Raw genomic sequence first — 21,235 nt, 5'->3', positions numbered from 1 at the left:
GCCTGGTTGTTAAGGGCTCCGGATGCCAATTAGTTTACCGCACAAGCAGTGCTGCTTCTCTCAAAGTTCAGGGAATAAAATCTTGTAGGAAGAGAACTCTGGCAGCAGTGGAAGGGGTATGTAAGGGCAAGAATAAGGAGATACTGGTAATACTCCTCTATTGTGGAGGCTGTTATAGCAGGTCTGATGAGAGATGACTAATCTTGGAAATGGGTTGGGGCCTGACATTCCCAAGTAGGATTGGTAGAGTCTGGTGGCCTATGGAACTGGGTCTATGAGGAGCACGGTGGTGGTGTGGAGGGTGTGGACTTCAGCGCCAGCCGGCTGAGTTCAGTGATGCTGGCGTTCGCTAGCTCTGTGAAGCTGAGCCAGGAGCAGACACTTTCAAAGTTCAGTTCTCGTCTGTAAAAAAATGGACAAAATGCCACTTACCTGTTTTTCCGGCAAAGATCACAAGGCACAATTTGTGTGAATCTAAAGTTTTGTCTGGCACAAAATAAGTAATCCATACGTTTGAGTGCCCTTCAGCAGGTGTGTAAAGCCTCACATGTTTTGTTTCATGTGCATCTTTCTAGGGGAAGTCCTACTCTTCTGTCCCCATTCCCTCCCTCCAAAAATATAGGGCTATTTACTATTTCTTAGACATGGCCTATTCTTTCTCATCTCTGTCTCTGCTCATGCTGTTTCTTTTCTTGGAATATCCTTCCTCTCCTCAGTTCTCATGGTTTGCTAGGGCAGTCAATTCACCTTAAATGTTCTGCTTCAAGTTGTACCTTGTCTAAAAACACATCTTCAGTTACCCAACGTGGAAATTATCTTTCCTTCCCAGGAATTTTTTTTTCCCTTCCAAGGCATTTTATTGGAACCATTCTAATGACCCTTACACTATCCTGCACTTTACCTGGCTATATTGTATATATATTTTCTCTTTTCTAGGTTACATCTAGTTAATTTCTCTATTCACTGTAGTATTTGATTCAGTGTCCAGAATTATCAAAAGTAGACATTTAATAGATTAACATGATTGACCTGGGTAGAGAAGAAAGCAGTTAAGCAAGTACTAGCTATGGGGGAAGGAGGAGGATGGTACGCGTCCTTGCCAGCAAGAAAATTACTGGAGATGTATTGCTGCCAATCCTAATTTTATTACCCTCATTACTGGTTCTGCCTGTGTGGAGTTCACAGTTCCTCCATGGCAGTAAGTGTGGCAAAATTTAACAGTAAGGAGTTTCAGACAATACCATCCTACTAGTTTGTTGAGTTTTTGGTAGGTTTGTATGTTTGACCTGTTTTATGAGCCACAGACTTAATTTGGATGAGCGGCAAAGGCACAATATATGCTTTAGCTCTTCAGTGTTATTTCTGTAAGAAAAATATATAGTTTGACGAATAAAATCATGATCTAGGTTAACAGCAGATTGTTTCAAAATTTGATTATCTGAGTAAGTAGTACATTTTTTTCCACTTAGAAGTTTTAACTTATTAAATCTACATGGCTTTGTTTCATGAAATTAGTTTTGTGGTCCCTTTAAGCACAGTGAGAGACACTAGAGGAAAATGGTGTGGAACTAAGCAGCCCTGCAAGACCAGCCTGCAACGAAAACTTACAGAGGAAAAATTAGCATTTGTGTAATGTACAACCAGATGTGGTAAGTTTTTCTTAAACTTATCTATAAAGAAAGGCAATTTTTGAAAACAAATGCCTAACATTTGTATTTAAAAATGAAAAAGAAACAGCTATTATGTGAAAGATCTTTATTTTCTTTTAAACAGTATTAAAGTTATTGTGCAGTTCAGTAACACAATGAACACGTTAGAGTGAACCTTCTAAAAGGCCCTTCTGGTGCAATCACAGTAAGGTAACAGAGACAATCTTACCATCTTATAAAGCTGCCTGCTCATTTCACATTGTTCTTTTAATGTTCTTCAAGAGTGAATTGTTGCATTAAAAAAAAGTCAAAGTCTCATTTTTTTTTGAAATGTACTTCCGTTGACTGACATATTTTAATTCTATTTACTTTTAATGTCCTCGCCAGTGAATGACATTTAAAAAACATTTTTAAATATTACCCTTGATCCATGTGCTTCACAGAGTTAGAAGAAAGTGTTTTAATTATCCAAACATAAATGAAATGGAACTCTGATATAAATCTCCTTCAGAGGAATAAAGCTGAGTAAATCAGAGCTTTCTGTTGTTGTTATTGTTTATTCTTTTTCAGTGATTTTATTCTGCTGTTATTTTTAATTATATAATCTTGTGAATTATATGATTTTGTAAGGAAGATTTTATAATTTTTTAGAAAGCAGGCATGATCTGATTTCTTAATAAAAACTATAATGTAAAGTTAGCTTCCCAATGCTGAATCAAAATTAAATATGTACTTTAAAGAACATTCACAATTGCTCTCAATTTTTCATAGACATATGTACAGAGAATCACAAGTATCAGCTCATCTGATTAAAATAATTTTCTTATAAAGAAAAAAACCTTCCACACATCTTATCACAAAGATACTATTATGTGATTAATGTTGAAACTCAACTAAGCTGAACAAATGTTTAACAAAATTTTACCCTGTGTTTTTTTATTTTCAAGCTTAAAATAAAATTTAAAAAATTATGAAACACTATAAAAATGGTCATAAATTGAAAGCTATGTTAACATTGTATCTTTCTTAATAAATGATATATTCTTGACATAAGCTATCATACAAACAGCACATTTTAACTACTGTTTTTTTAAAGTAAATATGAATTAGACAATTTGACTAGAATATTCTGATATATAGTAAAAGTAGAATTATTTCATACATAATCTGAAAAGTTCCAGGTGTAACTGACAGTGATTTTTAAAATGTAAACATACCCTTTCCTTTGTGTAGTTGTGTTATTGTTCAATTAAAAATAGAGTCCCTGTAGGACTATTATTCCATTTCTAATTATTCCAAATATTATTCCATTTCTAATTCTCTATGTCATGATAATAACCAAAAACTGAAGTCAAAATTACATTCTTGATATATTTGAAAATGCAGAAATAGTATTAAGAAGCCATCAGCTATGCCTGGAATATTTCTTAAATTATTTTTGATTGTCAGTTGTATCAACATGAGTAATTATATAGAGACCTCTAGAGGCTATCTATGATAGTTTGTGGTGTACAGACTCTTCAATCAAAAGTTTCTATTGTGCAAATATGCTGAAACAGAACTTCCCTGAGATGAACTATCTTGCTGGTCCACAGAAATAACTCTGTAAAACTGTATTCAGATTTTAATCTGAATTACAATCTAATCAGACACCCAAACAAATGGGCATTAATAGATTTTTATCATCAGTTGATTGGTACTAATACTTATTTTCTTGGATTACTTATACATTACTAAACCAATGTAGTCTAATAACTTGCTGAAAATGAAACTTCAGAAACAGCTACTTAAAGATATACTTTCAAGTACAAAAATCGTGAATCCTTTCTATGCTTTTAAGGTGTACTACATTTAACTACTTGAAAGATAAAGAAAATGGGTTTAAAAAGTCAGGAAGTTTCCTAAATACCCATGTTGCTCATATCAGAAGAGTTTTACATTTTAAAAGATCAGTCAGACCCATTAACATTAATTGGTTCAAACAATTGTTTTTCTTTCATTTATATAACCAGGTAGGATCTCACTCATATATTTATAATTAGGAAGTCATTCACATTAAATAACTTTTTCTCATTCGCTGATCTGTGAAATGCTGCTGAGATAATTTTCAGACTTCATTATAAAATTTGTCCACTCCTGACAAATGTCCTCCATGGAGAATTCTGCTCCACCATATTCCAGAGGAAGAATGTCTGGGAAATGCTGAAGTAAGCTTTGTTTGTAATTGTTCCCATGCATGTGAATCTGAAATAGCCAAAATGTTTTAGAAGATACTCCCTCAGATGTTCAGTGTATTAGATACATTTCTAATGTAAAATCAGTACCATAAAATAAAGCATTCTAATGACTTTCAAGATAGCAGAGCATGTATAGATAGTATGCCTTTTATTTCTCTGCTTATGTCAGAATTATATGTATATTTCTATTCTGCTGCTTATGAATGTAATCACCATATTTTTATTTGTATTTGTATTTGCGTAACTATACAGGGTTTATAAAAAGATATTTTTTAATACAAAGATATTCTATACTCTTTCAAAAATAGATTTTAAAACTCTAAAATTATTTTATACATTCTATTCCCTAATGTACAGGTGATTCTTAGCAAAATATCTAACATCCTGAGACTGTTCTACAGATGATAAAAATATACTACCTGGTATTCATTTGTATGAATTAAAAGCATATATCTGCACACATAGCTATGTATATGGTGAGTAATTTATGTAGTACAGTTGATGGATACTCTTGGCTAGTACAGAATTAAGAGACAATTATGATGGTTGAGAACCTTAAATTTTCAAATACTGTAAACTAAAAATTGATCATATAATGCCAAGAGGTTAAAATAAAGACCTAGAACTTTCAGCTAAAAGTACATCTTGCTAAAAATAAATAAGTGCCCTCCTTCCAACGGCTAGGGCAAAATGTTCATCTATATATTCAATGATTATTTAAAAGCAGTTACTATATGCTAGAATATGACAATTGAAAGATGAAATGAAACAAGGTTCCTGTACTCGAGAACCTCACAGTCCCAATTCTTGATTTCTTCTGAAATGTTTAAAAGATCATCAACTAATTGAAAAAAAATTCCACTATCTCCTCAGAAAGAACATTCACAGGATAGTGCCAAAATGCTGAAAGGGAAGAGAATGGACTGGTTCTCCTGCTCCCTTATTTTGACAAATCTCTTTCATGTCAATTACCTTTTGCTGAAATGCTTCACCTGCCTTCTCAATTTTTTTATTTTTCCTTCTTTTCTGCTTATATTCTATTAATTTAGATTCCATTTATTGTTTTTGTTTTTATTTGTCCAGAATATAACCCAAAATATAAATAACTTATTTTTAGATCTTTCAGAGTTAAATAAAATGTGTTCAGCTATTATCAAGCTACACTGCAGAGAGAGACAAAACTAAAGCCTCCAAAAAACTGATTTTTCCAAAAACACTAGAATGAAGAGTGGCCATTTTCATAGGTGTGGTTCTTCTTAAAAACAGATAGAAATTCCTACTGGATAACCTCTTCCAATTATCCTTTACAGATTAATGTAGAAGAGGGGTTGCCATTCTTGGGAATTCAGATTTTACTCGAAAAATCCTAAGAGATATCAGATATACACCGGAGATAAGGCTCCACAGGATATGTAAAAACAAAAACCAAAAAAAAAAAAAAACATCAGGGGCAGCCCAGGTGGCTCAGCAGTTTGGCACCACCTTCAGTCCGGGGCCTGATCCTGGAGACCTGGGATCGAGTCCCACATCCAGCTCCCTGCGTGGGGCCTGCTTCTCCCTCTGCCTGTGTCTCTGCCTTTCTCTCTCTCCCTCTATGTCTCTCATGAATAAATAAAATCTTAAAAAAAAAAAAACATCAAATTTCTTTGCTTTAACTAACATGATATTAGTCACATACCTTGGGACTATGGTTTTCATTTATGCATGTCTAATTTAAATACATTTATTTTTATTTGCACAGAGAATACATTCATATGACTAGATATAAAAACAAGATAAAAGATACACAATGAGATGCCTTGGTCCCTATTCAAACCTCATTCACCCCATCCATACCTCTACTCTATTACATATAGTTAGGTCACTTTCTTATATACCCTTTTAATGCAAATATAACTAGAGATTCTGATTTCTTTCCTTTTTTTTCCCAAAAGATGTCAGACAAAAAAAACTACTCTTCATTTTTAAATTTCACTTTACATCATGAAAATCTTATTGTATTCCATTGTGTTGATGTATCTGTTTATTTAATCAGTTCCCTAATGATGAACACTTGGTGGTTTCCAATCTTTTGCTGCAATGAATCCTCTTGTATATGTAATTTTGTTTATGTGCTGGTACATTGGTGGGATAAAATCCCAGATGTGCAAAGGCTGCGATTTTGATAACTATTACCACACTGCCCTCTATAGGGAATAGCCGGTTTTCACTCCCACTTCAGTGAATGAGAGGCTATTTCCCCACAGCCTACCTTGATTTTTCAAAATTAAAAAGAAATTTTAATTTATAAAAATGGTTTGTTAGGTACTCAAAACATTGGGTTAATTGTGGGGAGAGGAGGTAATAATGCAATCCGTAAGTAAAAAAGTATTGGGACATTTGGTACAGAAGAATAGTGACTTGAATAGGTTTTACTCACCCGTTCCTTAATTTTTTCAGTCAGGAATGGTTTAATCATGGAAAAGACAGCATGGAAAATTATCGGCTCATTTATCAAATGGATACCACGAACTTTTAATGGGAAGGAATCCTTTTGAAAATAAAGAAAGACAGTATTAATAACAAAGCATAAATCAATATATATTCCTATTGACCAGTTCCTTTTCTGAACACCTGCTATACTTAGTGCAGTACCTAAAGTGGGATTTTATTTTCAGAATTATTTACTCCAAGAACAAAATAGCCTGCTTTACAGTTCATAGTCACTAGATTAAGTAAAGATCTCTAAAAAAGGTTTCACCTTATAGCTTAGGCAAAGTATTATAAAAAAGACCTGCATCTTTTGTAAGTAAGACATGGAAAGTATTTTCCCCAATTATGTATAAATGTTCTTTCAAGGAACCAATGACTCATTTGGATATTTTATACTTAACCATTTTACACTCATTTTTATTTTGAGAAACAAAATTTCAGTGAAGTTGAAGGAATAGTAAACACACTTTTAACTTTTGACACAGGTGTAAATCTTTCATATCAAAGTAAGATAGGTTTATTTAGAAAATTTAAAAAGTTAAGAATTAAAAAAAAAACACTTCAATAGTTTTCCTACCCAAAATGTGTTAACATAGAGATTTCTCCCGCCAAGATCCTCACATGCAAAATTCTTTTTTTTTCCCCATGCATGGCTTTTACAGATGTGTTATCAATTTGGAGCTTTTCCTTCCAGGTTCTTTCTATGAATAATTTTATTTTAAACATAATTGCCAATATGCTCCCTAAATAATTTGCACCATTTGCTTCACTGACATAATACAGTTTTTGTACATATCATATTGTTGCAATAATCTATCAAATGGATTTGCCATAATTTAACCATTTCCCTGTTTCTAGACAAATAAGCTATTCCTAATTTTCACTTATGAAAATTGATGCTATAGTAACTATATTTATAGAAGGCAGTGGTGGTTATAAACACAACTCATATTCAGATGACCTGAACTGGACTTCTTGCTTCACTGCTGACAAAATGTGTATGCCTGAGCATTCCTATGTCACCCCTCTGACATAGTTAATTAACCTGTAAAATGGAAAAAATAATAGCCATAGGCTTGTTTGGCCATTAAATGGTAATGCACTTGAGATACTTGGCTAAGTACCTGATACAGGGTAAACTACTATTATTATCATATATGAAGTCTTTACCGTATTTCAGAAAATTCCTTGGCTAGGTCCCCAAAAGTATAATTACTATATCAAAGATGATGGCCATCTTAAAAACCTTTTAATTTCTGAAAGAACTGTATCAACTTATACCTACCAAGAATGTAACATTTTGTTATACCATTGCTATAAATATTGTTTTGAGACAATCTTTTGATTTAGGAAGAAAATTTTAACATCAGAAAGAGAAAGCTATCATATTATTGTTCAAATGGTTACTAATTTTGAACATATTTACAGTTTCTTGCAACATTCTTTTGTGAATTAATAACACTTTATTTCCTCTTAGCATTATTGAATTCTATGTATCATTTAAAAGTTATTTAATTTTCTAATAAATGTTCTATCCTGTTGCTTTGTTGAACATATAACTAAATTCAAATCTATTATTTGGAGTTAGTATCCCAAGGATTTAAAATATACACTTACTGTAAGAACAGCAGCAATCTTCTTGGCTACAGATGGGGTAATTTGAAAAGCATGAGAAAACTGCCAGCCTTCTAGATCAAAGATAGCCTTGATACCATTCCGTTGCGTTTCTACCTCCTGTACAATAAGCTCGGATGTGATTAGACTTACACGAAAAACATCATAAGCTGTGAAAACTTTTGGGTCCCATTGTGCTAAAAAAAATTTAAAAATAGCACATCTCAGCATAATGTAAAGACTCAGGAAGATTTACAAAAGGAAACTAATTCTTTTGAGACTTAAAAGATCAGTAGAAATAAAAACATGTCAAGATCATGGAATGAATAAAGGATCAAATTGGTGGTCCAAAAACATGTTCCTGTTTTTCCCCCCATCCTGCTAGATCCCTAGCAAAGAACAGATTTTTAAGAGCATGGGGGAGAAGAGAATGAATGCAGGCTGGATTTGAGTGCCAGATGAAACTATAGCCCAAAATAAGCAGGAGAGGGGTTGTGGCTGAAGATGAAAATACCCCTAGCTATGCTCCCACCTCCGAGGTTTTGGAAATGGGAAAAGCAATGGCTTTTGCATGATAAAGCATTATAAAGAGGGCCTTACACTAACCGGAGGTTGCTAAAGGGAAATGGATGAAGAGCAGACTGACAGGCTGATGTGTCAAACACGCCTCAGTGGCAACAGCACATAGCTGTCAGGTCTGTACAGACCAGAAGAGTAAGTGTGGGCTTTGGAAAAGAGCCAGGGAAGCACTCCAGTAGCTGCCCACACCCAGGGGAAACAATGAAGAATTACCAACATTCTTGTCCTCCCCCTCCCCCACCATCCCTGGGCAGGCCAGGGCAAGCAGAATGACAGTAATGGATAGGCAAACAGGTGATCTTGAAAGATACACATCGACTAAGTATTACATTTCTAAAAATAAAAAGAAGAGGGGACCCACACTCAATAGACAAAAGCACTAAAACCAACGGTTAATAGAGCAAGAAACGTTAAAAAGAAGCAAAACAGTTTCAGTAAGGGAACAAAAGGATAATGAAGGTTATTATTATAAGAACAGGTTATTTATTATTTGAAAGAATTAGTTGAGACCTTGGAAACAACAAAAAGATAATTCAAAGCAAATCTCCGTTAATGGGACAAATGGCAGAAAAGACAATCAGTGGGTGGATAATGGTTTGGAATACCAAGCTGAGGAGTTCTGAAAAGACCCACATGTTGAAATGTATGCATCAAAAGACTCATGCAGCTAGAGACATGCAGCTGGCTCCAGAAGTTTCAACATCCAACTAATTAGAGTTCTGGAAGATAATAATGCAGAGAATAGGGAAGAGGGAAAAGAGGAGTAACAGTAGAGAAAAATGTTCCAAGGCTGAAAAAAAATCCAAGTCTTCATACTGAAGGTTCCGTGGAGTGCCTAAGGAGACAAATGAAAAGGGGTGGGGGGGAAGATTCATGATTAATGGTAAAGTTTCAAAATACCAAAGTGTCTGGCTTGGACAACTGGGTAGAATGGTGGTACCATTTACTGAGATTGGAAACAGTGGAAGAGAAATGTTTTGGGAGGAAAAGATCATAAGTAGTTTTGGACATGTAAAAATGGTGAGTGAGAGCCATCCAATTGGACACAGTTGGAATATGGAGATGCTTGTTTGGACCCCTGGGGACAGGAGGAGATAGTGGAGTGAAGACAGAAATCTGAGAGTTTGTACTTTTATGACAGCCTGTGACGGGGATCATCCTAGGTCTATGGAGAAAGCTGCATAAGAAGAGGAAGCTGAGGCCAATTTTCTAAAGAAATTCAGAATTTAAAAGGTAGTAAAACAACTGGTGCCAGCAGAGGAGACTCAGAAAGAGTAGCCAGTTAAAGTCAGGAAAACATCAGGAGAATGTGACATCAGAAAAGCCAAGGGAAGAGGATATCTCAAGAAACGGGAAGTGGTTTGCTGTGTTGAGAGATCAAGTAAAACAGAACTAACTATGTCCATTAGATTTGGTGAAAAGAAGGTCACTGATGATTTCAGCACAGAAGAGGGAGTGAAAATAGGCCAAGGTGGATTAAGAGGAACTGTGAAAAACTGTGAAAATATGGATGGTGAACATCAATAATTAGAGATGTTTGGCTGAGAATGAGTAGAGAGATGGCTAGGCTGGAGGCTGGAGGATCTTGTGGGATTGAGGAGGAGTTTTTTTTTTTTTTTTGCTTTGTTTTGGATGGCTGACACGTAATATATTTAAATGTTGATGGGGAGTGTCTACTAGCAAGGAAATTTTTTAAAATAAAGAAGAGACAATCAGAAGTATTCCCAAAAAGGCACAATGGGATCGCGCTTTGCTTTTAAGAGTTTCAGTTGCCTGTTAAGAATTCGAGTAATCATTTCATGGATAACCCAGCTCAAATATACTATACTACTTTAGACACTGGCAGAAAGCCACAATGGTGAAAAATGTGAGCTGAATGATTAAAAGCCTGCAGTTAAGAAAATAGTTACTGGCATAAATTTCTGAGCTCACCAACAGAGTTGTCTAAACCTGTGCCATCCAGTAGGGTAGCCATTAGCCACAAATGGCTACTTAAATGTAAACTAATTCACATTAAGTAAAATTAAAAATTCAATTTCTTAGTTGCCAAAGCCACATTTCAAGTGCTCAATAGCCACATGTGACTAGTGACTATTGTAGAACAATTTCATCATCACAGAAAATTCTACTGGATAGCGCTGCTCTGGACTCTAACTAAGCTCCTTTAAGGCAAAAAAAAAATATGTCTTAATTCCCTTTCCAGCATCTATTTAACATTTATTGAGTGTTTTTATATGTCAGGTAATGTCCTAATTATATTTCATATATATTGCGAGTTTTTTTTTTTAAGATTCTATTTATTTATTTATTCATGAGAGACAGGGAGAGAGGCAGAGACACAGGCAGAGAGAGAATCAGGCTCCCTGCGTGGATGTGGGACTCGATCCTAGGACCCTGGGATCACGCCCTGAGCTGAAGGCAGATGCTCAACCACTGACCCACCCAGGCATCCGTATATTACAAGATTTAATGCTCACAGCAACCCCGTGAGATACTTTTTTTACTGTGCTTCTGACAGATGAGAAGGTGGGGTTACAGGTACGTAGCTTCCCTTGTAGCTAGAACGTAGCAGAGCTGCAGTTCCAGACTGGGTGATGTCCTGTAGGTCAAAGCTTAATACTTGCTGTTACATTTTATTTTTGCTACTGCAGGATAGTAGTCCCAAGAGGCACACAATTTTATCCTCTGGTTTGTAGGCTAATAATGGCAAAAACTGAGTTTCACCTTGTATTGCCCTGATGGACTGCATTTTCTCACTGCTTTCACTGCAGAGATGGTAACTAGGGAAAAGTGATTATGCTAATGTTCTACTGAAAACCTCTACCACAGATCTCCTTTTTTAGTTTCTCCCATTAATTCAATTATATTAGGTAATTTATAAATCTTTATCCTCTTCTTTCATTTTATTCCTAAACTGCTTCTCAGTTTTTCCTTTTCACCCCAGAATAAAACATCTTATTCTACATAACACACAGGAAATTTGCTGCATGCTCTTCTATTCTGACCATCACTAAATCTTCATGTTTTCCTGATTTTAAAATCTCTTTTAGGGGTACCTGGGTGGCTCAGTGGTTAAGCGTCTGCCTTTGGTTCATGTCATGATCCCGGGGTCCTGGGATCGAGTCCCACGTCGGGCTCCCCAGGCAGAGCCTGCTTCTCCCTCTTCCTATGTCTCTGCCTCTTTTTGTCTCTCATGGATAAATAAATAAAATACTTAATAAAAAACCTCTTTTAGCTAAACAGTGTACTTAAATGTTAATGTACTACAAGAAACCCTCTCTCTAAGCAATAGAACAGTATGACCTCAGTGTTATGGTATGCATGTATGTATTTATAAAGCTTTTATTTTTAAACTATCTCTATACCCAACGTGGGGCTCAAACTCACAACCCCGAGATCAAGAGTCGCACACTCCTCCAATGAGCCAGCCAGGTGTCCCCAGTTTTAAGGTATTTATGATCAAAGTAACATATTTGCTTTTTCACTAGGAAGGTGTCATTTTTATTTTTTTTTTAAGATTTTATTTATTTATTCATGATAGACAGAGAGAGAGAGGCAGAGATACAGGCAGAGGGAGAAGCAGGCTCCATGCTGGGAGCCTGACGCGGGACTTGATCCCGGGACTCCAGGATCACGCCCTGGGCCAACAGCAGGCGCCAAACCACTGAGCCACCTAGGGATCCCCGGAAGGTGTCATTTTTAATTCGTAACTCGCCCCAGGTAATTTATGAGCAAACTTGAAAAAACTCCCACCAGGCAGTACAGAGCCAGGACACGTGCAGGAAAGAGTCCCCCCCCCCCCCGCCCCCATTAATACAGGTTTTTAGTATTATGTCCCCAAGCCTTTGAGTAGCATTGCTAGATAAAATATAAGACACCCTGTTAAAGGTGAATTCCAGGTAAACCACAAATAACTTTTTAGTATGCATGGGGCACACTTATTATATCCTGTTTATCTGAAATTCAAATTCAAACTGGACATACCATATTTTCATACAATATATGTTTACTTGCTACATAAAACATAGATACTATCTTCACTGTGGCACCTCTATCCCTAAAGAACTCAGGGACCTTCATTCATCTTCCTAAAAGGACAAGGCAGACATTGGGATGTCTGTTTATGGACGGTGACTTCATGACTGGCCCAATTGTATTTGACACATAAGCTGAAGCAAAAAAAAACGGAATCGGTCTACTTCTGATACCCTAAAGAATTAAATGCAGTGCCTTCTTGCAAGATCATAAACAGCTGAGTTTACAGGCAGGTATCTTATCTATAATCAGGCAGGTATCTTATCTATAATCAAGTAGGAAAAGCAAATCTATAACTATTCTAAAGTTCCCTTGAATATTTATGGGTATAAAAGTTTATGTAAGATTATAATTCATAAGATTCTCCTCGTAAAACGTTGGTTATCTTTGTCCTTTCACCTGGGCCACGAGAGGATGCTGGCAGCAGTGTGAGTCCTTTGTTACACCCCATTTTTAATCATACACAGGTCTAAGGAAGGGCCAGTCGCCAGTCTACAGGAAAGACTAGGAAGATCTCACAGTGCAAAGGGGACGCTGTGACAAGAGGGGTATGTGGAATATAGTGTCTTCAACACCCCAGGGATGCTGCTTTCCTCCTGGACCTCCCCCTTTCCCAGGGAACGAGCCCCAGGCTCCTCAGCCCTGAGTGGTATCCAACTAGCCATTCACTCCAAAAATATTTAATAAATACCTACCATGTACTAGGTCCTGGTTTCAGTGTTAGCTACAATGAATAACAGCACACAAAATCCATGCTCTTGCAGAGCTTGTGTTCTTACAGTTCAGAGTACTTATGTGGATTTCCAACTAAGCATTTTCTAAACACTCTACCTTGATCTTTTTCACCTTTTCCTCATATTTATCTGTTTTCTTTCTCTCTTAGTTTATACAGTTGACTGTGTGGAAGAATGGAAGTAAGATTTTTTTGGTTTCTAATTTTCTCATGATTGCCAGTTTTGTTATAGTTGAGGGACATTGCAGTCTAAATTAAGCCTTAATTAAAACCTAAAAAGCAAAATTCTTAAATATGGACTCGTGGAAGCTTTTCAACATGGCGGTCAAGAAAAAAGAAAGAAAGAGGAAAATAGTGCTGTATATGGCTTACCAATTCTGTAAATAAGAACTTTGCTGCCAGTGGGATCTCTGGCTCTCAGGACTCCAAGGTAACCAGCCTTCAGAAGACCAAGAATACTTCTGGGACATAGATCTGCGCTTATTTCTGGACATTCTGCTCTCCACTTATAATAGTTTTTCAGTAACTGAAAAACAAAATAAAAATTGTCTACAGAGAGCATACATGGTAAAGCACTTTGTAAAAATGGTAGCAAAGCCTTGGCATTATGTATGGCCCTTACCATCCATTATGTCAGGCTTTTAATCTGGGTTGGGTTTTTTTGTTTTTTAGGTTTTCTTTTCAGTTTTAAAAATTAAAGTTCCCTTCTTCAAGGATCTCAGGTGATAGGACTTCATCACAAACTTAAAGTTGAATAATTTTCATTCATCTCCTATGGTTGATAGTCTCCAAAGATAGCTACCAGTAATACCTCCCCTCCTGCTAAACACATGCCATTTGTCCCAGTTGACTCCTGCCCCCCCAGAATGTGGGCTGGCCTTATATTTTGCTTCGGCAGAAGTGACACTGTGCCAGTTTAGGAAGGCTGGGACTTTCTGAGTCTGCTTTTGGGGATCCAGAAACCACATAAGAATAGGAATACTAGTAGTAGTAAGTCTATGTGGAAAGAGGCACTGGACCAGCAGAGTCCATCTTGGTCTGGTCTCAGCCAACTTCCCATCTGATGCAGTGTGGAGCAGAGATGAGCCATCCCTGCTCAGCCTTGCCCAAATTAGAGAATCACAGACCAATAAATAGTTGTGGTTTAAGCCACTAAGCTTGGGAGTGACTTGTTACTCAACAATAGATAACTCCTTTCTGAAATAAGGAAGATACAGGAATACTAGAAATCAATTAAATGAATTAGCTCTACAAATATTTTTAGAGGATCTACAATGTTCTACACACCAGGTAGGCACTTGAGTTACAGCCATGAACAGAGTAAAATGCCTGTGCTCCTTGGGACTGACCTGCTGGTGACAACTGGATCATACGTGCCATGCTATGTAGTGAAAAGTTAAATTCCCAGGTTGCTTCATCGGAGAAACCTTGACCCTACCATTTATTACCTGTGTGATCTTGGATAAATATTTAACTCCTTTGTGTCTTGTTTCCTCCATATCTGCCTTGTAGGGTTAACCATAAAGCATATATGGGTTAACCATAAAGCATATATGGGCATAATGAGTGGCAGTGACCACTGCTATTGTTGTAATAGGGAAAGATAATTTGTATTTATTGCTCATTTGAGTATATTAGTGCAGGTTTTTGTTACAAATAACTAAAATTATTTTGTTTTATTTTCTTTCTCACAAAAAAGAGCTAAGCCAAAGGTACAAAGGAACATCTCTAGACCACTGCTATACTGTCTACTAATAGATAAACAACAAAAATCAACTTTGTTAATAGTGGTATGCTTCCAAGTGAAACAGTATGTCTGGATAGTAGGTCTTGGCAAAGTATGGCCTGAAGGAATCCTGTTTTCTTTTTATTTTAAGAGAACCACCAGTAATGGTTACTCTGCATTTACAAGTAATACAGATATTGCCTGTATATTGTGGAGAATACTAAAATCAAATTATGCATTTAAAGTTTATTATGGTTTCATTTTCCTCTTCACAATTTTCAGCATTCTCAATTTTTGTAAAGTGGCAATATGTTTGGGGTTTTTGTTTTGCTTTGTTGTAAAGAAAGAAAGAGAGTACAAGCGGGAGGGGCAGAGGGAGAAGGAAAGGGAATCTCAAGCAAACTCCATGTTGAGCATGGAGCCTGGTGCAAGGCTGGATCTCAGAAACCCGAGATCAGTATCTGAGCCAAAACCAAGAATCAGATGTTTAAGTGACTGCACCACCCAGGCACCCCAACAATATGCTTGTTTTGAGTTTAAAGAGGTCTATTAGCAGTGGGGAATGGAGTTTCGATGAAAGGAAGGGAGAGTCATTGGAATAAACATGACAGGTCTGATCACAAAATCCTAATGATCTGGAGGAGAAACCTCAAATACAAATTTAAAAGCCAAGTAGAGGGTGAAAATCCCAACCTTGGGCAATGTTAATGGCTGGCAATGACTGACGAAAGAGAAAAGCTGGCTGGACTGTAGAAGCGACACCATGGTGCACAGAAGGGAGGAAAAAGTTCTGTGTGCCACTGGCCCCCTCTCCTCTGTCTCTCCAGTGATGGTGTCTTTCTAACTTTCTCTTTCTCCCTCTCGGTTCTTCATTTAATAACCTTTTCTGAACTCTTTTTAAAAAGAGAATGACATGAGTTAAAGAAAACTGAGAGGTAAGAAAGAAAAGCGTCCATAAATTAGCCAACAACAAAATAGTTGGTGACCTAAATAGCAATTTCCAAAAGCAGAAAGAACAAAAGGTACATTGTAGATTCTGATATACGCATTCTACTCTATGAGTTTCTCTTCCTCCTCCTGTCTTAGAGGACATCAGAATGAGTGTTTGATAGTTCCTCAGATATAAAATAGTCCTTTTAATTCTGATTCAAGCAAAATGCTAGAAGCGGCATATTAGCTCCCTTATAAAAATAACAATTTTAGTCTCCCATGGAATCACAGAAGTTGTAGCTTCATCAAAAGGGATCTTTTAGGTAACGGGCAGGGGCCTCAACTTATTTATCTCTACAGAGTGCTGGGCACCCAGGAGTTAGGTACAAATGGTAAATGAAAGATTAAATTAATGCATGAATAACCCAGCTGAATTCACATACTTGAAAAACTGTCATAAAGTTGCACAAATCACTCTCATGCCTTTGACATTTAACTTTTGCAAATTGAAATATCTAAACCTGGATCTTTGATCATTACTTTTCCACTGACATAAACTTGGCTGACATAAATAAGTTACATAAATGATGTAAACTGCTACTGAGCAATTCTCAAACAAATCATCAAAAGTCCACAACAACAACAAAAAAAATTGGCAAGTGAACTTTCATTACTGGAAGGCACCTGTTTTGCTACAATTAGGAAAAAATAAAAGTAAAAAGTTATGGTTTATTTTAACTATGCTTTGCCTCTGACATTTTTCATGCACTTTCAAATGAAGTACAACTATAGTTGTGCTGCTTCTACAGGGTTTGATGGCATTATTTCAATTCCTTCGCACAACCATCCTGAGAGGTAAATATTGTTACTCCAGTTTACAGATAAGAATACTAAAGCTCAGAGAAGTTACACAGTAACTATCAGGAGCAGAGTCACTGAAACTGACATGTGATAAGATAAATTTTACAAAAGAACCTATAGGAAGAGTCAATGGATTTTTGAAAGCCTCAAAGAAGACTTTGGGGAAACCATAAAAATATTTAAAGGATAAAAAACTTGCCACACGGAGCAAAAACAGAAGAAACTGAACTAGTCACTTATAAAACACAGGAATTCACTAGAATATGTGGAACAGACTGTTTTAAACAGAAGGGGCAAGTGCACTATACTTGCGAGCACAGGCTCTGCAGAGTTCAGCCCAAGTTCAAATCCCTAACTCCACCGCTTAATAACTGATTTTTGGACTAATTACTGTCTCCGTCACAATGTCTTCTAAAATGAGAAAATAATGAGATAATCTGCACAAACACTATTTACCAAGATACCTGGTATGCTATAAGCTATTAGAATCATAAAAACCTCAATAATTCATTATAACGGGATCCCTGGGTGGCGCAGCGGTTTGGCGCCCGCCTTTGGCCCAGGGCGCGATCCTGGAGACCCGGGATCGAATCCCACATCAGGCTCCCAGTGCATGGAGCCTGCTTCTCCCTCTGCCTGTGTCTCTGCCTCTCTCTCTCTCTCTCTCTGTATGACTATCATAAATAAATAAATAAAAATTAAAAAAAAAATAATTCATTATAACTTCAAATACAAAAACTAGAATGAGAAATTTCATTGTAATTGACGAGCTTATCAAGGCCTTCTTCATATACTAAAATTATAGGGCTTTTACATTATAAATAAGGGAGTTTGAATTGAATTAGCTTCTTTTATGGAGGAAATTGACAAAAAAAAATAGTTTCACACTCAACCTTTCCTTTTCCTTTCCAGTTGGCAGAAAAGTAAGGCAAAGAGTTCACAGACAGAAACTTGATCCCTATCCAGGGGATTTAGACAGCTTTGCTAACCAGTTCCTCAAGGACATGATGAAAACAATTCAGGAAAATAAAGAATACAGACAATAATACATATAACAGATGCTGGAGGTAAATTTTATTTCTTCTTGTATTTAGACATTACTTTTGAAAAGCAGCTAAAATGAAATCAGTGAATTGTACACTTCTTTTATTATTAGTTACCTCTATGCATTTATATGTTTAATGCCTCATTTAAACTGCACTTCTCATAGGACCTAAGAGTGTGTTTTATATTTAGTAATTACTGAGTAAATATTAGTTTGTTACTCATACTTGGGTATGAGGATACTTGAGTAGCCATCTGACGAAACAAAAATAAAATCAGATTCCTATTTCATTCCTAACATCAAAATAAATCCCAGTGGGTCAGGATAACTGAGTAGCCATCTGACAAAAATAAAATCAGATTCCTATTTCATTCTTAGCATCAAAATGAATCCCAATAGGTTAGCAACTCCAACATTAAAAAGAGAAGTCATTGGGATCCCTGGTTTGGCTCAGGGCATGATCCTGGAGTCCCGGGATCGAGTGCCACGTCGGGCTCCCAGCATGGAGACTACTTCTCCCTCTGCCTCTGTCTCTCATGAATAAATGAATAAAATCTTTTTTAAAAAATAAATAATAGGGCAGTCCTGGTAGCCCAGCAGTTTAGCGCCACCTTCAGCCCAGGGTGTGACATGGAGATCCGGGATGGAGTCCCATGTCAGGCTCCCTGCATGGAGCCTGCTTCTCCCTCTGCCTGTGTCTCTGCCTCTCTCTCTCTCTCTCTCTCATGAATAAATAAACAAAATATTTTTTAAAATAAAAATAAATAAATAAAATAATAAAATAATAAAAATAAAAAAATAAAAAGTCATAAGTTACTAGAAAAAAATTTTGGAGAGAAGAGCTTATCAAAGAACTGATATATGTGATTACATAAAAATGGTTAAATTAGGCATAGAAAAAAATAGCCCAAGCAATGGGGCTAGGGCAACGGGGTTATTTTCGGGGGTAAGACAACAAACTAGGGCAAAGGGTTATTTTCTTTATACATAAAGACATTTTATGAATTTAAAAAATGTATATTTTATGTGAACAAAATGGAAGAAAATTAACAAATGGTAAGAACAGTTAACTGGAAAATAATTTTATAAATTTAAATATATGAAAGATGTTTAATCTAATTTAAAATTAAATAAATGCATATTATAACAAGAACCAATTTCTCATCAAGCAGGTTGACACAGATCATAATGTTTTATCCTACAATATAGGTGATAATATGGAGAAAGAGGCACCATTTTGTAACAAAAGTCATAAAATTAGTGCAAACCCTTTGAAATACAGTTATATTTGTCAACACTGAAATGCAAACCTCACTTCATCCAGCAACTATATAGGTTGAACTTACAAAGATATATTCCCATTTTTGCACAAAGACAAATGTATAAGGAGATACTAACTACAATATCCAGTTGGTGACAGATATTGTTTATTGCATTTTGTGCACTGCCCGGCAAATTGGAAGAGTTCAAAAAATAATCATTGGAATGAAGGAAAGAACAGCATGCGTGGGCATTGCCATTGGCTGAGGACAACTCCTATATCCAATAACAGGAGGCTGGTTAATAAATTTTGATATAATAAATCCATACAATGGAATAGTATACAGCCCCCCAAAAGAGTAAGATGTAGCACACAGAGGGGAATAGGCTGATCTCTATGATAAATGAGGTAAAAGCAAACAAAAATAACCAAGGCCAACTGTAAAACACATACACGTGTTTGTACGAGCACAGACAATGTCTAGAAAGATAAACAGGTGACAACGGTGAAACTGCTTCTGGGTAGATGAGTAGCAAAATGAAGGTTTGGGACGGGGAACCTTTTTCCTTTGTAAAGTTACTCTTAGAAACATACTTTGCACTCTTTACTGTTGATTTTTTTTTTAAATCACCCATGCTCTTTAGTTTTTTCCATCAAAAACCAGTTATCAGGGGGACACCTGGTTGGCTCAGTGGTTGAGTGTCTGCGTTTGGCTCAGGTCCTGATCCCGGGTCCTGAGATCGAGTCCCTCACGGGGTTCCCCGCAGGGAGCCTGCTTCTCCCTCTGCCTACGTCTCTGCCTCTCTCTGTGTGGCTCTCAAGATTAAATAAATAGAGTCTTAAAAAAAAAATCAGTTATCGACTACAACAACACTCCTACTGGGTCATGCCACTGTTCTGCACTATTGTACCCTGCCTGCCCCCCATCTCCGTCCTTCCACCGAGTACGCGGCTCGGGGAAGGGCCCCCTGAGGTTCGGGGCCTGATTGCATTAGTGCGTGTCAGGCTCCGCCGGGACGTGCTGTTCCGTGGGGCTGGTTAATGCGCAACCCTGGGGATCAATCAATCAGTGCGTAGGCTTGTCACTAACCCCTACGGAAGAGGATGCCCAGGATGCCCAGGAGCTCGAGGCTGCATCCCTCTTTGTGATTCCTGTCTTCCTATCATCCCTTCTCTCAACCACCGGTGACGTGCCTGGAAACACAAAAGAACCACCTCATCGCACCTGTTTGCTGCTCTGCCGTCCCGGCACTTGGGAACTAAGATCGTTCCTAACGGCGCTATTTCGCTGGCATTTGGGTCTGGACCTTGAGTCTTCCCGCAGCTTCACCCTCCCCGCCGCGCGCGGAGAGACCCGCTGGGACGGGACCATCCGGTTCGCCCCGCGCCGCGGCTGCTGCGGGTTCTCTGCGGTCGCGGTGTCTGGGGCCGCACGGGCATCCCCCCGGGGCGCGGCAGCGGAGGTCCCGGGGGTCCCGGGGGTCCCGGGGTCCCGGGGTCGCGCCCCGCCGCCCTGCCCGCCGCGGGAGCGCTTACCCGCCAGGCCAGCTCCAGGTCGAAGTCCCGGGCGCGCAGGAACCGCAGCAGGAAGGCGTCGCTGAGCGGCAGCGGCGACCGCGGGGCGCCCGCCGCCCGGGCCCGGCGCCGCAGCTCCGCCAGGCTGGGCTGCAGCAGCGGGGACTGGTCCGGCAGCGCGCTCAGCGCCAGCCCCGCCGCCGGCCCCGGCCGCGTCTCGGCCATGCCCGCCCCGCGCTGTGCGCCGCGCTCGGCCCCGCCGCCGGGAAGCCCCGGGCGCCGCCCCCCGCACCCCGCCCCCCTCGGCCCCTGCCCCGCCCCCGCACCCCGCACCCCGCCCCCCTCGGCCCCCGCCCCGCCCCCCGCCCCCCTCGGCCCCCGCCCCCCTCGGTCCCCTAGGCCCCCGCCCCGCCCCCCGCCCCCCTCGGTCCCCTCGGCCCCCGCCCCCCTAGGCCCCACCCCGGAGACGTGGAGGTGGTGGTGACCGAGGCTGCCGGGCGGTTAGCTGGGCCGCCCCTCACGCACACGCACACGCACACACTCACTCACTCTGATGGGGAAGGCTGTTTCCCATCCTT

At 38.5% G+C, this 21,235-nt stretch overlaps 1 protein-coding gene across 1 annotated transcript; it reads right to left on the bottom strand.

The window, feature by feature from the left end:
- Positions 1-1,740: 1,740 nt before the first annotated feature.
- On the bottom strand, positions 1,741-20,902 carry TTPA (alpha tocopherol transfer protein). The gene is made up of 5 exons (XM_041768898.1): positions 20,679-20,902; positions 13,692-13,845; positions 7,976-8,169; positions 6,306-6,416; positions 1,741-3,893 (listed from the first exon to the last, which is right to left on the bottom strand). Exons 1-5 carry the CDS (start codon positions 20,880-20,882, stop codon positions 3,720-3,722), a joined length of 837 nt encoding a protein of 278 aa, XP_041624832.1. The 5' UTR covers positions 20,883-20,902; the 3' UTR covers positions 1,741-3,719.
- Between the last annotated feature and the right edge of the window lie 333 nt (positions 20,903-21,235).

This window comes from Vulpes lagopus, chromosome 9 (assembly GCF_018345385.1).
Source record: "Vulpes lagopus strain Blue_001 chromosome 9, ASM1834538v1, whole genome shotgun sequence".
In the NCBI taxonomy this organism is placed as follows: Eukaryota; Metazoa; Chordata; class Mammalia; order Carnivora; family Canidae; genus Vulpes; species Vulpes lagopus.
This window is presented reverse-complemented; position numbering and strand designations above follow the sequence as displayed.

Bases quoted from the DNA above. Each gene is read 5' to 3' on its own strand.
- TTPA (XM_041768898.1), bottom strand. From the start codon at position 20,882: ATGGCCGAGACGCGGCCGGGGCCGGCGGCGGGGCTGGCGCTGAGCGCG. The intron at 13,846-20,678 runs GTAAGCGCTCCC...TTTGTTTTTCAG, and splicing joins ACCTGGAGCTGGCCTGGCGG to TTACTGAAAAACTATTATAA. The intron at 8,170-13,691 runs GTAAGCCATATA...AATTTTTTTTAG, and splicing joins AGTTCTTATTTACAGAATTG to CACAATGGGACCCAAAAGTT.